The 19,599-nt window shown below is 39.8% G+C and overlaps 2 protein-coding genes across 2 annotated transcripts in view; one reads left to right on the top strand and one right to left on the bottom strand.

Moving 5' to 3' along the window:
• The window catches only part of LOC127648801 (uncharacterized), a 309,374-nt gene that overhangs the window by 193,890 nt on the left and 95,885 nt on the right, over nucleotides 1–19,599 (bottom strand). The window lies entirely within an intron of this gene.
• Nucleotides 2,215–19,599, top strand: part of LOC127648802 (gastrula zinc finger protein XlCGF57.1-like) — a 39,219-nt gene continuing 21,834 nt past the window's right edge. Inside the window, exon 1 of the mRNA XM_052133565.1 lies at nucleotides 2,215–2,329. Coding sequence (XP_051989525.1) covers nucleotides 2,278–2,329 — 52 coding nt within the window. The 5' untranslated portion in view covers nucleotides 2,215–2,277. The remainder of the gene's footprint in view (nucleotides 2,330–19,599) is intronic.

Raw genomic sequence — 19,599 nt, 5'->3', positions numbered from 1 at the left:
AGGGATAAAATACATGACATGGGGAAACATAAACCAATGATCAAACAGAACACTAAACAAGATAACAAGACTAATAACCTTAAACCAATGACAGACTGGAACTGATAAGATAAGGGCTGAGGCCCTTAAAGATCTGATCATATAGTCTACGTGTATACATCTATGGTGTTTGAGGATCTATTTTGTCACACAGATGAGTCAGTTAGGGAAGAGGAAGAACAGGCATCACAGCAAGGGACAGCAGGTGGATTAACTGCAATTGGTGATCTAGGGACTCCAGAAATTGGCCCAAAGTAGGTGCATTTCCCACAGCCAGCTTGGAGCTCAGCAAGAGCATTTAACAAGAGTTGGTTTGAGCAGTTTGAGGTATTGGCTGATTTCTTTTGATTTTCCCATGATGTCAAGCAAAGAGGTGCACTTTAAAAGAGTGGTGGTGGCGTAGTGGGTTAAAGCACTAAACTGTTAAGCAGAAGGTTGTTGGTTTGATCCCCACAGCCACCACCATTGTGTCCTTGAGCAAGGCATGTTGCTCCAGGGGATTGTCCCTGAAATAAGGGCTCTATAAGTTGCTTTGGATAAAAGTGTCTGCCAAATGCATAAACGTAAAATACGTCCACAGGTATACCTCCAATCAGAAGCTAATTGTCTAAAGGCTTGACATAATGTTCTGGAATTTTCCAAGCTGTTTAAAGGCATAGCTAACTTAGTGTATGTAATCATGTCCACTGGAATTGTGATATACTCAACTAAAAGTCTGTCTGTCTGTAAACAATTGTTGAAAAATGTACTTGTGTCATGCAAAAAGTAGATGTCCTAAATTACTTTTTAATTCTAATTTAATACTAATATTAAATCTGTGGAGTAGTTAAAAAAGATGTGTTTTAATGACTTTGCAAATTTCTGACTTCAACTGTATGTGGCCCATTTTAATTCTACAGAGAACATTCTTGTACAAAGCTCTATATGGAAGAAGCTGATCCTGAACCTATTGTTGCAGAAGAAAGAGTATAATAGTAGTAATGAAATCAATGTGTTTATGAGAGAAAAATGTTACTCTTTTATGCAGATGTTTACAGATGGATCAAAAGATCCATTTAATCATAAAGTTGGTATAGGAGAATATATTCCAAGTTTTAAAACAAAAATAAGTCCTAAGAACTGATAAATTGTCTGTATGTTCCACAGAGTTAATTGCTATCATAGTAGGGTTACAATGGATCGAAGAACAAATTAAGCTTTAATTTGACTGGAATTTTTTCAGATTCGCCATCAGCTCTTAAAAGTATAATGTCTACAAGAACTGACAGAGACGCTCTACTGATGGAAATCTATACATTATTGTACAGATTGAAAGCAGAGGGTACAGTGTACTTTTGTTGGATACCGGCACACATTGGGATAGCAGGGAATGAAATTGCAGATAAATTAGAAAAAAAAGCATTAAAGAAAAAATTGGTGGGTATTAAAGTGTCCCTGGGGAGAAGTGAGGTAAAATCAGTGATTAAAAAGAAACTAGTAAATGTATGGCAACAAAGGTGGGAAAATAGCAGCACAGGGAGATGGTATTATAATATTACAACATTTGTAGGAAAAGGACAATTTTATGTTAGGTATATAAAAGGAAGAGGTAATGATTCCTAGATTAAGACTGGGACACACAGGATTAAATTCAACACATGCAATAATGGGGAAGCATGAAAATGGTATGTGTGATGAATGTGATGTTTTTGAAACAGTAGAGCATACACTTTAAATGTAACAAACATTATGTTCAACTCAGTAGTCTTTTTAATATTATAAAGGATAGATCAGTAAATGTCACAGACCTCTTGGGAAAGGGTTTGAGAGATTCTCAGACATATAGGGCGGGTTTAACCATTTTAAAGAATACAGGACTAGAGCACAGAATGTATGGGGATCGTGGTGCCGCCCATCCTGGAGGTTGAAGAGCCCTGTGTGGAAGCTGGAGGAGCTGAACACGCAGCGCTAGCTGGGGCATGGGTTCTGATCCTCTGGGGTGGGTGAGAGGGGCATTACATCATCGTATATGTGCATATAGGTGTAGTGTGTGTGTATAATTAAAAATAAATTAATAAATAATAATAATAAAAAACATTACAAATACAGACGCATCACCCGTGTACGCTACTCAGTAGGTGGCGGTAATACTCCTAAGGAGTGAGCGGCCATTAACAAGAAGAAGAAGAAGAAGAAGAAGAAGAAAGACGAAAGACGTGAAGCTGAAATCTACTGACAAACATTTGTGAGATTGAAGACATGAATGATCCAAAAACATGCACAGTGAAAAATGAAGACGAGGAACACATAGGTTGGTGTACATTTTGACTCTTCGCTATGACAGTTTTTAGGAACAATAAAGTAACAAAAGCTACAGGCAGTTTCCCAGCTAAAACATTTACGCTGTGGCGACGTTGCTGCCACGTTTCATTTGTACTTTGTACCGATGTTCTCTACGTTGCACTTTGTGACAACGTAGAAATGTAAGACAGGAGACGGCTGTAGCAACGTTGCACAACTATCAGCAACTGCAAGACGACATTTCCAGACACACTGTTTTTATACATGATGCTATAGTAACGCATTACTCTTGATTACCCATTATTTACAACATGTCAAGCCTCAAAATATAATAGGAAATTATATATGAACTATTTGTGTATATATATATATATATTAATATTGCTAATTGACATCGTTTTTCACAAGTTACTTTTACAGTAATTGTCAGGGTTTCCGTTGTCCGGTAATCACATTGGCCGGTAAAAAAATTAAATGTCCGACAAAATTAAATCTCTCCGGTCAAATTGTCCGATTAAAATTGCCTAATAATCCCGTCCCCCTAACACAATCTGAATTTGAGAATAAGCCTAAAATGTATAAAGCAAAAATACACCGATCTCTTGCTATGTTATAAAGGAACAGGCTCTATCGTTTGAAAGTTATGAAACAACATCGCATGCTGCATTTCAAATAAAGCGCACGCCTAAAACGGCTGCAATATAGACCTAAACAACGAACGATTGAGTGAGACGTTTCAAATATGGCCAGGCCCAGGCAGACTAGCTTTAAAAGCTTTTTTCAGAGGCCAGACGATGGTGAATCAGGAACATCTCATTATAGATAGATCAGTGCTTCTAATTCGTGCAGTTTTTTTTCTCTATCATCAAAACTGAATAGCCTATGTTCATCAGTGCATGGTTACAGTCTATATCAAGCAGGGACACGTTTGTGTGCATTTTATTTTGTGATTTCACCGGAATTAATAGAGAGTCTCCGCAACGGCGATAGATTGAAACGCGCGTCCTAGTGAAGATTGCGCAACTCGCGCAGCGCGTCGTCCATGCAACTGATAGCAGCGGACACGAGCGCTCAGCTTGATTTCAAAAACAACAGATTTCAGCGCTAGATCTCTTATTTAATAACGGACTAAATGAATGATCTGCTAGTTAACTGGAGATGTTTTATTTATTTGTATTAGGTACATCCGTGCCTCAATGTTTCAAAAAGTGAATGTGTGTGAAACCACAGTAAAAAACAATTGGCGTTGATTGACGCCAATCGGACGTTCATGTTTTTTTTTTCGTCTATTTGAAAGTTAAGCTAATAATAATATGTTGCATTCTATACGGCCTTATTATGTCATTTTTTAAGTTAGACTGCCTCCAGTTTTCCTCAACTTGACTAATTAAGAGGCGATATATTTGACCGGCATATCATCAAAATGTCCGTAAAACGAAACCTCTGTGACCGGCACCATTTTTTTTTAGCGTAAACTCTGAATTGTATATATCTCTCGTTCTCCTTATTGGCAGCTCAAATAGCCTTGAGATGACTGAACAGATGAAAAAGAAATCCATAACATTAGTTTATTGCTGCTGGCATAATGATGTTCTTCCCCTTCCAATTGTACATTCTATTAAAGCTTGAGACAATTCTTTTTACTTTTCTCCAAGTAAATCATTATGTAATTTTTATTTAATTTTAGAAGAGCTGCCTCTGACAAAAGATTTTCCTAGTTGACTAGTAGATGTTAGTTTAAGCAATTAGTCTACTAGTTGCACGTATATGATGTTATGATTTAATTGCTTAAATATTTTTAAGGGGGGTTACAAGTTACATGTTACAAGCAACATTACTAACACTGTTCTACATTACAGAGAAATACTAAACCTTAATAATGAGCCTTTAAAATATAAATTTTACAAGTGCAAGCACAAAGTGTGCCGCAGCGACACCGGCAGATGATTATAATGATTCTATTGAAATAATGATTCTGAATGTGTCGGGAAAACCAGCAAGGAGACTGTATATTAATAAATTAACAAAATGTTCATTCAGACAAAGTGTAACATCAATTACATCACACAACTAATGAATGTGTAACACCAACACAATAACTTTATAATATAAATAACAGACTTTTGTTAAAAAAATTTATGTAAAAAAATTATTTAATACATTTTTTAATGTAGGAAATAAATATAAATTATAAACAAAGATGCGTGAATGCAAACAAAATAAAGAGCCTCTAAATTATATAAAAACAAATAAATAAAATATACTGCAGCAAACTGAAACACTACAACACGCCTACAGACATAAAGAAAACTTTTCAGAATGCAAACAAAACGTAACATAACACATTTTGCTTTTCACAACAGGCCAAATGAATGATCAATTATCCTATAGCCTATATTACCAACAAACTGAAAAAAGGTGTGTTTTATATGTTTTATTTTCCTCCAATCTCAGTCTTCTCATATTATGAGAAAGGATTACAAGTTTGTCCACGTTGTCAAGAAGTGAGCTCTGTGTCTTGCTCACAATGAAGCTGGCCTTTGAAAAGGTGCATGGCATGGAAGGGATGGAGTGCAGGTGCTTAGCTGCTCTGGCAAGCTTACGATAGCATTCCTAATTTTTTTGCCACCGTGTCAGTGACCCCAAATCAACCTTTGTTCGGTCCTCCAAGTACATCTTAATTTAATTGTTCTCTACTTCTGCCTGCTGCTCATCATCAGTAGCCATCAGCATGGATATCTACTCCTGCTTTTCCCTTTTCTTCTTTGGTGCGGGCTCACTTTCCTCTGTAGGCCTACTGCTGCCACGATCCTCTCCCTTAGCAGCTTCTGCTGGAGATAAACTCTCAGCCAGATCCGACACTGTGGAGTATGCCACGTCCCGTTTCTCTGCATCGAGGAAGGACAAGCTCTTAAAACGTGGGTCTAAGACAGCAGCTTGTATATGTATGCTGGTCTTGAGACTCCCTGTGAGCTCCCATCTCTTGTCAATTTCTTCAGTACTTTAGTGGTCGTGCTGTCATCATCATGCAAGTGGTGTCTCTTTATATTTATTAACATGGGCAGTGTGGCAGACAGAGATGCATTTACATCCTGCAAGAGCAGTTTAGTGAGAGTGATTATAGGCTTCAGCACAGAGACGATGTCCTCCATTGGGGAGTTGTGAGATCTAGATCTCTGTCAAACAGTTGGGTGGTACCAGGGTCTGAAAGCATAGCTATAACCAGCCACCTCTGTTCCAGGAGGCACTCCAGCATTAAGTATGTGGAGTTCCATCATGTCGAGACATCTTGGATGAGTTTTTGTTCAGCCACGTTCTGTTGCTTTTGTTTCTCACTGAGAGCTGTTTGTAGCCTTGGCAGTTTTCTTGAATTGTCCCACAAGGCATCTGCCAGCAGCAAAGGTTCGACAGATCGGATGTTGTTCCAGAGCCGCATTTATGCACAACGGCAAAGTGTGCCCGCTCAACAAACGCCCTGGACATTACCCCAGGATGGGCTAACAGATAGTAGATCAGCGCACAACACAATGTTAGCGGCATTGTCGCTCTGCTATGTTAGCATCTGTATGGCTCACCTCCAACACTTTTGTTTCCAACACAAATTGTTACACTCTACGCGTGTTTTGTGTTCGTTTCATTGTTCTGTGCACGTTAGTGTACTTTGCACGTGTTGGTTGTTGTGCTCATTATCTTCTCTCTGTCTCTAGCTCCCTCTGTCTGCTCGCAGGTTGCTGTAATTGGCTGAGTCGAATGTCAGTCATCGCTAAGGCGGCGCTTGAGAACTAATTGGAGGCTGCCGGCTGGTTTTAAAAGGATGGCGCGTTCATTCATGCTGTCTCTCTCTCTGTAGCGAAATGAGTGTGTGTGTATGGCTCTGCCTGTGACTTGAGTGGTGTGCTATGTGTTTTGTTCTTTGTACTTTTAGTAGGTTATTCGACATGTTATTTGAGTTTAGTTTTGATGTGTATGTCAATCTTTTCATTTGCTTGAGATCTCGTTTAACAACGGATATTGTGGGAAGAGAACGCAGGTCAGTATATCGCGATATACACTGCACCCGTAGCAAATGACTGTCTAGACACACCAGGTATGACGTGAGCGCCAACCTCTGTATTTATGTTTTATTAGGTAGTTTAACTAGGTTGCCGTGTGCACCGAAGTTCCCGGTTTATTTTCTACCTTTTTCTTTGGTTAGATCAGGTTTAGATTAGAGGGATTGTTTTGTTATATTTTGTTCTTTCCTTTGGCGCCGCTTTCGTTCTTTTCTCATTTATTATTTATTTGTTCACCTACATATTTTGTACATAGCACACTTTATTGTTGTTTCTTTGACTGGCTTCGGCTTGATGTAAATAAAGTCCAGTTCATCTTTTCCTTCAATAAGAGCCTGTCATGTATTTTTCCATCACATCTCACCTTCAGCAGTACGTCAATATATAAATGTTGCGGTATCTGCCCTAGACCTTTTTAAGGTTCGTAACATTAAATGGGGGCTCGTCCGGGATGTTTAATAAATATTTTCTTTTTCCTGAGATATTGATTACTGCTGGGGTGGATGGGGGAATATTCATGTTCAGTTTTTTTTTTGTTGAAGAGATTAGGGTTGTACGAGGCAGTGTGTGTGTTCTATATGTTCGCTACAGAGAGAGTACTAATACTTTAGCTACAGGAGCAAGTATGGCTGATTTTGCTTTAGACACCTTTGTGAGTGCACCTACAGTGGAGCAGTTAGATAAATGTAGAAAAGATGATTTGCTACGTATCGCTGCTCATTTTCAGATTGCTGTTTCGAAGCAGCGGCTTAAAAAAGAGATTAGGTCTACTGTGTCCCAAAGGTTGGTGGAACTGGGTGTTTTAGTGTTGCCTGTAGGTGGTGAGAAAGTCTTCCCTGGTGCTGACAGTCGTCCTGATGAGGAGGAGCAGAGCGAGACGGCTGAGATGGAGGGTTCTGAAGTCAACGCCGTTTTGCCGCCCTTCGATCCTTTTTCACCGGGCTCAGATGAGTCTACAGGAGGTGATGCGCGACTGAAGGTTCGCATAGCGCGACTCCAGATGGAGACACGTGAACGGGCAGAAGTCCGTCGAACGGATATGGAGTTTCGACTTGAAGTCTGCAGACTCGAAATCGAGGCGGAGACGCAGATTAAGCTGCGTGAGCTTGAATTGAATGCAGCCAAAGTGACACCTGTTCCAGTTGTGCAACCCTTACAGGCCGCTGATGCTTCGGCAGGGCCTGGTTCGGTGGGAACCAATTTTGAGGTCAGTAAACATATTTCTCTTGTGCCGCAGTTTCGGGAAACAGAAGTTGACTCATATTTTAGTGTGTTTTGAGCGTATTGCTTCCACACTCCATTGGCCTAAAGAGGTTTGGCCTTTGCTGTTACAGTGCAAGTTAACCGGTAAGGCTCAAGATGTTTGCGCTACGTTGTCCTTAGAGGATAGTGTGAATTATGAGGTAGTGAAATTTGCAATTTTGCGTGCATATGAGCTAGTGCCAGAAGCTTACCGACAACAGTTTAGGTGTCATAAGAAAAGTTCAAATCAGTAATTTGTTGAATTTGCGAGGGGGAAAAGGCATCTTGTTTGATAAGTGGTGCACATCGAGTAAGGAAAATGAATTTAAAAACTTGCGAGAATTAATTCTTTTAGAAGAATTTAAGAATTGTGTATCTGAGCGTGTTGTTGTTTATTTAAATGAGCAAAAAGTGACGTCTTTATCTCAAGCCTCTGTTCTTGCAGATGAATTTACGTTGACGCATAAAAATGTGTTCACTCCTGCGCGTTCTGAGAGAGCTATGTCTTCTCACGAGAATCAGAGTAGCTCGTTACGACCGAAACTAGTTAATTCTAGGTCAAAAGAAAATCGAGAATGTTTTTATTGCCACAAATCTGGCCATTTAATCGCTGATTGTGTTGTGTTGAGGCGAAAACAGTCGAGTTCTGTACCTAAGGGCACTGGTTTTGTTAAACTGGTTGACTCTGTTACGGTCGAGCGTAGTGACAAACCTGATTCTAGTTATGCACCTTTTCTACTAGAAGGGTTAGTGTCCGTTACGGGAAAGTCGGAGGCGCAGGTAAGAGTCAAAATGCTGCGTGATACTGGGGCAATGCAGTCTTTTATTAGTGCAGAGGTACTCCCGTTGTCTGACCAAACTTCCTGTGGCAGTAATGTGTTAGTACAGGGCATAGAGATGGGTCTTGTTCAAGTTCCGTTGCATCAGATTCACTTGGAATCAGAACTGTGCACGGGCTTTGTGAAGGTAGCCGTTCGTGAGCGTTTGCCTGTGAGTGGGGTACAATTTATCCTTGGCAATGATCTAGCCGGTGGGAAATTCATGCCTTTCCTGGAAGTTTTTGACAATCCAGTTGTGTCAGATCAGCCTGATGAACTGTCGAGGTCTTATCCTGAGACTTTTCCAGTTTGTGTGGTAACGCGATCTCAGGCTCAGGAGATAAATACTGTTGGTGACTTGGCTACATCTTTTATGGCATCTAGTTTTATCAATGATGTTTTATCTGATGAGAGTAAGACTGTTGAGAGATCCCCTTTGCTGAGTACCTCGGGGGTAAAGTTGCGTGTGACGCGCGAGAGGATTATGTCTGCCCAGAAGGAGGATAGAAGTCTTCAGAAGTGTTTTGCTGTTGCTGTTCTCCCAGAGAAGGCTCAAGAAAGAAAAGCGGCATATTACATTGAGAATGATTTATTGATGCGTAAGTGGTGCTCTGGTATTTCAGATGATGCTGAATGGAGTAGTGTGTATCAGATTGTGGTTCCTTCTTGTTACCGACAACGCATTTTATCTTTAGCTCATGATCACGACTTATCAGGACATCTAGGAATAAAGAAAACGTATCACCGTATTCTGAGGCATTTCTTTTGGCCGAGATTAAAGGCTGACGTCACACAATTTTGTCGCACCTGCCGAATATGCCAGATTACTGGTAAACCGAATCAAGTAATCACGTGTGCTCCTCTCGTACCTATTCCAGTGATGGGTGAACCGTTTGAGCATGTTATCGTCGATTGTGTCGGCCCTTTGCCTAAGTCTAAGACCGGTAATCAGTTTTTACTGACTGTAATGTGTACTGCGACCAGATTTCCGGAGGCAATTCCATTGAGGAAGATTACAGCGCCTGTTGTAACTAGAGCACTTGTGAAATTTTTTTCTACGTTTGGTTTACCAAAAATTGTGCAGACAGATCAAGGCACTAATTTTCTTTCGAGGATTTTTTCTCAAGTGTTGTCCAGTTTAAATATCTCCCACAGGGTCGCCAGTGCTTACCACGCTGAAAGCCAGGGGGCGCTCGAACGTTTCCACCAAACGCTAAAGGCAATGCTTGGAAAGTATTGTATGGATACGGGTAAGGAATGGGATGAGGGTGTACCATTACTTTTGTTTGCGATCAGAGAAGCAGTTCAGGAAAGTCTTGGATTCAGTCCTGCTGAATTAGTATTTGGACACACTGTCAGAGGACCCTTGAAAATTCTCAAGGAGAATCTGTTGTCTTTTGAGTCTACACCTAAAGTGAATGTGATTGACTATGTGAGTAAGTTCCGTGAACGCTTGCACAAAGCATGTTCGGTGGCCAAAGAGTCACTTGAAGGTGCTCAGAAAAAAATGAAGCGTCATTACGATCGTAAATCTGTACAGCGTACCTTTAATAAGGGCGATCAGGTGCTGGTGTTGCTGCCTATGGTAGGGTCGGCTTTGTCAGCACGATTTTCTGGACCATACGAGGTGGTAAGAAAAATTAGTAATACAGATTACGTTATCGGAACTCCTGATAGAAGAAGGAAGACTCGTGTGTGTCATGTAAACATGTTAAAGACTTTTCACAACCGAGAAGCTGTCCAGAATGTTTCACCTGAAATCACCGTTCCTGAGTCATCTCTTGTGTTAGTCGCTTGTGTTGCTGTCGAGATTGCTGATCCGGAGGATGATGGGATAATCTTGCGTCATACTCATCAACAGTGTGCCCGACTTAAGAACTCTGTGTTATTGACTGATTTTGCATGTCGTGTATCTCATTTATCTGAACAACAAGGGTGTGATATTATGCAGTTGATTGATGATTTCCCTGCTTTGTTTAATGATGTACCTTCTTGCACTACAGTGTTAGAGCACGATATTAACGTGGGTGAGGCTGCCCCGATCAAACAACACGCGTATCGCGTGAATACAGCGAAAAGAGATCTTATGCGGAAAGAGGTTGAGTATCTGTTAGAGCATGGACTTGCTCAATCCAGTTGTAGTTCCTGGAGTTCTCCGTGCTTACTGGTGCCGAAAAGCGATGGCACTGCGAGATTCTGTACTGACTATAGGAAAGTAAATGCCGTAACTGTGCCGGATTGTTTTCCATTGCCGCGCATGGAAGACTGTGTTGACAACCTTGGTTCTGCGCGTTATGTCAGTAAGTTAGATTTGTTAAAAGGTTACTGGCAAGTTCCTCTTACGGCTCGTGCCTCTGACATTTCGGCATTTGTAACACCTGATAGTTTCCTCCAGTACTCCGTGATGGCTTTCGGGATGCGTAACGCACCAGCCACTTTTCAGCGACTCGTCAATATTGTGCTGGCTGGGGTGCAAAAGTGTAACGCATATTTAGACGACCTAGTAGTGTATTCTACTGATTGGCTAGAACATGTGTCGTTATTGCGAACTGTTTTTGAGCGTCTTGAGAAAGCGTTGTTGACTTTAAACCTAGCTAAATGTGAATTTGGTCAGGCCACTATTACCTATCTTGGAAAGGAAGTTGGTCAAGGTCAAGTGCGCCCAGTAGAAGCAAAAGTTAGTGCCATAGCAGAGTTTCCTGCTCCAGCCACCCGACGTGAACTCCGTCGATTTTTAGGGATGGCTGGTTACTATCGTGGCTTTTGCAAAAACATTTCGACTATTGCGCACCCGCTGACTTCACTTCTTAGTCCGTCCCAAACGTTTTTATGGTCTGATGAATGTCAGCATGCTTTTCACTCAAAGTTCTTCTGTGTAATGCACCTGTTTTAGCCGCACCCGACTGTGATTCTGCTTTTGAACTCGATGTGGATGCCAGTGCCGTTGGTGCTGGAGCGGTTTTAATTCAGGAAGGTAAAGATGGCATTGATCATCCTATCTGTTATTTTTCGCGGAAGTTCAATAGACATCAGTTGAATTATTCGACGATCGAGAAGGAAGCACTAGCACTTTTAATGGCCCTCCAATATTTTGATGTGTATGTCGGATCGAGTAATATTCCCGTTACTGTGTTTACCGATCATAACCCTTTAGTTTTTCTGTCGCGTATGTATAATCAGAATCAACGTTTTATGCGTTGGTCTCAAATTGTACAGGGTTACAATCTGGTAATCAAACACAAGAAAGGCGTCGAAAATGTGATAGCTGACGCACTATCTAGAGTTGCTTATTGTGGCATTTGATAACTGTTTGAACAACTATATGTTTGATCTATCCCATATAGTTGGTTCTTAAGGGGGGGAAGTGTTACGCTCTACGCGTGTTTTGTGTTCGTTTCATTGTTCTGTGCACGTTAGTGTACTTTGCACGTGTTGGTTGTTGTGCTCATTATCTTCTCTCTGTCTCTAGCTCCCTCTCTCTGCTCGCAGGTTGCTGTAATTGGCTGAGTCGAACGTCAGTCATCGCTAAGGCGGCGCTTGAGAACTAATTGGAGGCTGCCGGCTGGTTTTAAAAGGATGGCGCGTTCATTCATGCTGTCTCTCTCTCTGTAGCGAAATGAGTGTGTGTGTATGGCTCTGCCTGTGACTTGAGTGGTGTGCTGTGTGTTTTGTTCTTTGTACTTTTAGTAGGTTATTCGACATGTTATTTGAGTTTAGTTTTGATGTGTATGTCAATCTTTTCATTTGCTTGAGATCTCGTTTAACAACGGATATTGTGGGAAGAGAACGCAAGTCAGTATATCGCGATATACACTGCACCCGTAGCAAATGACTGTCTAGACACACCAGGTAAGACGTGAGCGCCAACCTCTGTATTTTTGTTTTATTAGGTAGTTTAACTAGGTTGCCGTGTGCACCGAAGTTCCCGGTTTATTTTCTACCTTTTTCTTTGGTTAGATCAGGTTTAGATTAGAGGGATTGTTTTGTTATATTTTGTACTTTCCTTTGGTGCCGCTTTCGTTCTTTTCTCATTTATTATTTATTTGTTCACCTACATATTTTGTACATAGCACACTTTATTGTTGTTTCTTGGACTGGATTCATTGGCTTCGGCTTGATGTAAATAAAGTCCAGTTCATCTTTTCCTTCAATAAGAGCCTGTCATGTATTTTTCCATCACATCTCGCCTTCAGCAGTTCGTCAATATATAAATGTTGCGGTATCTGCCCTAGACCTTTTTAAGGTTCGTAACACAAATGAATGTAGTCGCCAATCTTCAGAAACAAAGTGTGCAGTGACTGTCATGTAACCCTCCTCTGGTTAGAAGTCCATGTATCTGTTGTGAAGCTGACTGCTTTACAAATTTTTATTTTCTCCAAAAATGTATTCTTTAGTCATGTGGTACTTGCTTGTTATGGCATGCATTATGGTCCACGTTTGGAAACATTGTACCCTGTCTCGAGGAATTGGATCATTTGTTTGAAACCATTACAACTGATGATGTTGATTGGTCTCATGTCAAGTGCAATGATATCTGCCATTTTGTCCGTAATATCTCCTTTTTCTCGTTAAGGTAGGGTCACATAACTCGTGATTTCTGAGTCATTGTGGGCTTTAAAGATGAAGTTAAGGCTGACTCGTCATCTCTGCAATATAGTGAATGTACCTATAGAGAGAAATACACATTACGTTGCAGTAAGCAAGGTACTAATTTAGCTTCCACATGAACACTTGGATAAGCCTAATAGCGCATATTTATCTAGGTTATCTAACGTTAGAGTGAGCAACCATGCTAAGTGGATAACGTTAGGCTACTTACATGTTTCAAATGATAAGCCATGTTTGAGGTCGATGAAAGATTTAGAGAGTTAGCATGTCACCTTCTTGGGGTCATCCTTTACCCTCTCAAAATGATCCCACACTTTGGATTTCCTGCCTGACATAATTAATTACTGCATGGACCAGTTGTGTAAACAATCATGTCTGTCCGTTACTTAATGTGCCACTTCCTGTGGAGTATTTTTTATTTTTTTCTGCGACCAACCGAACAATAAAAATTTGGTCGACCAAGACTTTTCTCATTGACTAACGTTTGGTCGACTATTAGGGGGCAGCCCTAAATTTTAGGCCTGTAATGGGACAGGAGAGAGCAGAAGTGACAGGAAGTGATGGGGATAAGGGCATAACATGTGGAATAGCTGGTTGCTGTAAAATCAAATTTGTCAAACTTGTGTAATATCAAAACCAGCTGTCAAAAAGAACATCCCCACTGATCGGCGTCAAATAAAAAAAAAAAATAAAATAAAAACTACGTTTTCGGTCCTCAAATCTGATTGTGGCCTATAGTTAAAAGAAACCCCTTAAATTAAGAATGCCTTCAAATGTGCCATAACTCATAAACTCTGGACATTCCAATTTAGTGTGCTGAAAATATAAAAAAAAGAATAGTTCCCTTTAATATTGTGTTATTACATTGATGTTTCTGAACATTTGCATTAACTGTCCAGCTGTTAGATTGATAGTAGATAGCTGCTTTTTTTGTCCACTGGCATCTATGGATCAATAGCTATGTTTCCATCAATGTCATTTTATGCAAAGAACATCACTGGGCCCTTTCTGGATCCCCTTCGATTTGCTTATCAAGCAAGCAGGTCTGTGGATGATGCAGTCAGCATGGGATTGCATCTTATCCTGCAACATCTGGACAGACCAGGGACATATGCAATGATCCTTTTTGTGGGCTTAGTTCAGCTTTCAACACATCATCTCAGCTCTCCTATGGAATAAATTAACCCAGCTCTCTGTTCCCACCTCTATCGATCACCAGCGTTCTGATAGATAGGCAGCAGTTAGTGAGACTGGGGGAAATCAATTCCAGCACCTGTTCAATCAGCACTGGTACCCCCCCACTACTCTTCACCCTGTATACCAATGACTGCACCACAAAGGACCCCACTGTCAAGCCACTACTGTCATTGGTCTCATCCAGGATGACGATGAGTCTGCATACAGAAGGGAGGATGAACAGCTGGCTGTCTGGTGGAGTCAAAACAACCTGGAGCTGAACATGCTCAAAACAGTGAAGATGAATGTGGACTTTACGAGAAGCACCCCAACATTGACCCCCACACCATTCTAAACAGCACTGTGGCAGCAGTGGAGTTATTCAGGTTCCTGGGCTCTACCATTTCACAGGACCTGAAGTGTGAGACCCACATTGACTCCATTGTGAAAAAGGCTCAGCAGAGATTGTACTTCCTTTAGGGTTGGGCGATGTCCCCTAAATTGGCAGTTGACGATGTTGACAGTAAAACATCGCGATGGACGATGATAGAGTGGGGGGTTATATAATTTCATCTAATTTTCAAAAATTATATGAAAAATTATAATTTCGTTATTTTACTAACCCAACTAATGACTCGTCGGCGCTTTATCAGTAGGTTGCACGACACGTGAAGCATTTTTTTTTTAGCTTTCACTTAAGAAGAGTTGTGCACTTTTTATTTTAATATATCTCTTTACATAAATACTATTTTCCACTTAAAAACTATAATTTCGTTATTTTACTCACTGATGAGCAAAAGGTCGAGGCAGAAATGACCATGTACCTGCAGGAAATGGCCATTGATGGGGAAAAGGACCCGCTGACTTGGTGGAAAACGAACGACAAAAGGTTTCCGTTTATGGCAAGATTAGCACGGAAATATCTGTGCATGTGTGCTACCAGTACTCCATCAGAGCGGGTCTTCAGCACAGTGGGTAGTGTAGTTACTCCAATCTGCAGCTTATTAAAACCAGATAAAGTGAATATGTTGGTATTTCTGGCCAGAAACATCGAAATTTAAACATGGTCTATGTTGAAAGATATTAGACTTCTTTACGCATTTTTCGCCATCCGTTCTGGAGCTATTCGATTTTGCATATTATTTTTTAAGCGTTCATTTGTGTAGTTCATATGACCACTTTACAATATTTCAATAACGTAATTTATTTTGTAGCCTGTGCTGAAGATAATTGTGCTGCTAATTATAAGTGAAATGTTAATGCCGAGTTTCGGTCTGAGTGTTGTTCCCGTTTTCTTGTTCTTTATTTGTTGTTCTTCTATGTTTTAATAAATGTGTGTTATTCATATTCACCTTGTTTCTTTCATTTGATTTGACATTATGGATTTATGGCCAAGGACATTTTTCTTTAAAAGTATTAACCAGACAAAAGTTATTTGACGTTCGCTGGTCTGGGTTTATCTTAAACTTCAGTGTATACAAGAGCTATGTGACAATGAGCAAGATTTTCTGAGACACTACAACTACTAATAATGAATTAATAAAGGCTATTTTCTTGTAGCCTACAACATAAAATATTTTAATCTAAATGTACAGTGTAAGAGATGTAAAAAAAAGACAAGAAGCTAACAATGTCAAAATCAATATTTGTGTAGCCTGCCTGACACAGTATTTTCACAGACTAACACGTCACGTCTCTGGCATATACTACAGTATTTAAAATAGCATATATGCATTAGTTATATTCTCAATTTAATTTACAGAGCAATCCCTGCAAAGTTTTTAGGTTAACTATAGAAAAGACTAGGATTAGTGAGTCACACTAGCAAGACTCGCAAAAGGTGGCGTGGCATCACGATGGTGGCTCAACATCGTGATGCCACGCCCCCTTTTGCAAGTCTTGCTAGTCTCTGAACTGGATGGATGAATTTAGTTGATATTTTTCTACTAAATAGTTCGTAGGGTCACTCTCTGGGTGTCCTGTGTGTAAAGGCACAGTAATGATAGTTATCTGGAGGTAGAATTTAAATAATGATTTTCTTATACTATAATACTACAGTCAGATCTTTTATTGCCAAATCAAACTGTCCTGAAGCAGAGATTGTAAGACCCAAATAATTATAGCGGTTGGCATGATGAAGGATTGTTCCCCGATTGTGAATATATATTTATTGCTCAATGCAAATTTTTTTTTTTTTTTTTAAATCATTACTTTGGATTTCTCCATGTTTAATGGTTAAAGCCCAATCACTGCTATATGTTTCTAAAATGGAGAGGCTTTCATGTAGTCCCTCTTCATCAGGGGACAGCAGCAGGAGGTCGTCAGCGTAAAGGAGGCATTTGATTTCTCTGCCATCTAAGATCAGTCCAGGGCAAGATGACTTTTGAAGGGTTGTGGCCAGTTCATTGATATAAATATTAAATAGAGTTGGGCTGAGGCTGCAGCCTTGACCCTTGGTCTGATTGAAATAATTGGTTCTTTTGTCATTAATCTTCACACAGCATTTATTGTCAGTTTACATGTCTTTTATGACATCATATGTCTTTCCTCCTATTCCACTCTGGATGAGTTTCAGGAAGAGTCCGTTATGCCAAACAGAATCAAAGGCCTTTTAAAAGTCAATGAAGCAGCCAAATATTTTGCCTTGTTTTGTTTGCTGAACATATTTCTGTATAAGTGAGTGGAGTGTGTAGATGTGATTAGTTGTTCTCTGTTTAGGCATGAATCCAATCTGACTTTTATTTAGTGTCTTGTGTTCTTGAATGTAGTTCACTAATCTTTTATTTATAATGCAACAGAAGAGTTACCCGAGGTTGCTGCTTACTGTAATGCCCCTGTAATTATTTGGGTTGTATTTGTCCCCTTGTTTGAAAATTGGGGTTTCTTTGATTTTTCTTCCAATTCTGAGGAAAGTGTCCTGATTTGAATAAGATATTGAATAATTTCAGAATAGCATCTTTCAATTTGGGGCTGCTATGTTTCAGCATCTCAATATATATTCCTTCCAAGCCACAAGATTTGTTATTTTTTTCAGTCAGTTCATTTAAAGATATGGGGATATCCAAATGGTTTAATTGATCTTTTATTGTGTGTTCCAGATTATTTAGTTGAGAGGTCAAATGTTTTTGGCTGGGGTTTGGTTCATTTTGTGAATAGAGGTTTCCGAAATGTTCTGTCCAGAGTTTTTTTTTTTCCATAAATCCCAAAAGTAGTTTTCATTGACAGCCTATCTTGTTGAGTTTAGCTGTCATATGTTCAGCTCTTTTCCTTCTTAGTAGTGACTTCTACATTTTAAAGGGTAACTAAACCTAAACCAACTTTTTTTATTTAATGATCTTTAAGAATGGGGCTTTATTAGTACTGGTCATTGATTCAAGTAATTTTTTTGACATTTGTGTATAAAGTGTTTTAATTCTACAATATATGGTGTAAAAACGTCTGAGTGCTGCCCTCTTCAGGTTGAACGGTGGCTACTGCAGTTGAATTTTCCTATTGGCTGTTTGCGGTAGTTCGTGACGTAAGCGGTGAGAGCTGACGTAAGCAGGTTCCAGCTCACCACGCCAGATTCATGTACATGTCGTCTTGCGACCGTGTGAGGAATAATAATAACATAGAGTCTGACAGCAGCTGTCAATTAATCCGTCACTACGGGTCTCAGGTGCACGGTCTGCCACACTTTTCCAGCATTTTTCAAATATTGCTAGTGGGTGGAGTCAGACTCTGAGCAGGGGTTTAGTTACCCTTTAAGTGTTTGGTGATATGTGGATTGTTTGTGCCGGTTTGCAGGGTCTCTGTGTTTTTCATTTGATAATGATCGTAATTCCTTACGTCAAGAAATCATGACAATCTTTGCCAAACCAATTGGCTTTAATGAATTCTTTCTTTCTTCTGTACATTTGTCTTTTTCTCAGAGCTTTGCCGGCCACTGTATGAAATATTTTGGTTAACTGTTCTGTTGTCGAATTGATACTTTCCTTGTTTAGTCCAAATTTGGTGTAGAAAAATGTGTTTATCATATTCTGAACATGAACGTTGTGGAGCTCAGCTTCATACTGTGCAGGACTGTCATTTTTCCATAAAAATTTGGTGGGGAGGGAATACAATTGAATTTTCTGATCAGAAGATGGCAGATTTGCTGACTTGTTTAGACTAATGACTATGTGGCTGTGATCTGAGAAAGGAAGCTGTGACATCACCATGAAGTAGTTGATCTTATTGTGGTCTATATCTGTAATGGCATTGTCCACTGTGCTGTTACCTCGAGGTGAGCAGTTAGTAAATCGACCCAGAGAGTCTCCCCTTGTCCTGCCATTAACTATATATAAACCCAGGCTTTTACAGAGCTGCAGGACATGTTTCCCATGTCTGTTTATGGTGTTGTCATCGTGTTGTAGCTCTGACAGGCTTTAGTACAGAGTTGATTCTGCTGTATATGTGCACTATTAATATATTTATCTCCAGCCTTTCCAGTTCTTGCATTCAGATCCTTCATTAACAGTACAGAGCCTAGAGACTGAAACTGAATGATCTCTGACTGTAGTGTTGGTAAGGTGTCCTTATTATAATAGGGGGACTCGAATTGGGGGGGGGTGTATATACACTGCACATAGGTAAATGTCCTCATCTGAATAAATGACTTCCTGATTAATTTTCATCCAGATATGGGCTTTCCCTTTTTTTACATTTTGAATATAGTGTGAAAGATGCTCTTTAAACCAAACTATAATTCCTCTTGAATCTCTTCCATTTTTAACATGAGGGTTTTTGATTGAAGGTATAAATAACTATCTGTAGTTTGAAGGAGTGTAGGTTTGAGACTCTAAATGACTCCATGTCTCAAGTAATATAATTATATGCAAACTATATACAATATTTAAAAAAATCAGGGTTAGTGCTTTTCTCTCCAAAAGATGAAGAGATCATCCCCTGAATGTTGTAGCATGTTATTTTAAATGAAGACATTGAGAAATGTTCAAATTACCAGAAAGAGTAATATATGATTTTACGACCCAATATTGTTTTGAAATATAGTAAATCAATTCAAATGCATCACAAAATAATAATAATAACAGTAATAATAAAGGATTAAAGAATATGCTTGACTAAACTCACATTGTAGATAATTAAGCTAATAGATTGTCACATATAATTCTCTGCATGTTTTTTATCTGGATTACTGGTGTCTGAACTACTTCTACCAGCCACAACAGCGGCGTAGCTGTCCGACTGTCTGCCGGGATGCTGTGTGACCTAGGGTTGTGCCGATGGACGATATCATCGTCCATCGTGATGGCTGACCAACATCACGATGTAGAGCCACCATCGTGATGCCACGCCCCCTTTTGCGAGTCTTGCTAGTGTGACTCACTAATCCTAGTCTCTTC

Source organism: Xyrauchen texanus, chromosome 9 (genome assembly GCF_025860055.1).
Source record: "Xyrauchen texanus isolate HMW12.3.18 chromosome 9, RBS_HiC_50CHRs, whole genome shotgun sequence".
NCBI lineage: Eukaryota > Metazoa > Chordata > Actinopteri > Cypriniformes > Catostomidae > Xyrauchen > Xyrauchen texanus.
The sequence above is the reverse complement of the archived record's forward strand: the minus strand, read 5'-3'. Positions and strand labels throughout refer to the sequence as shown.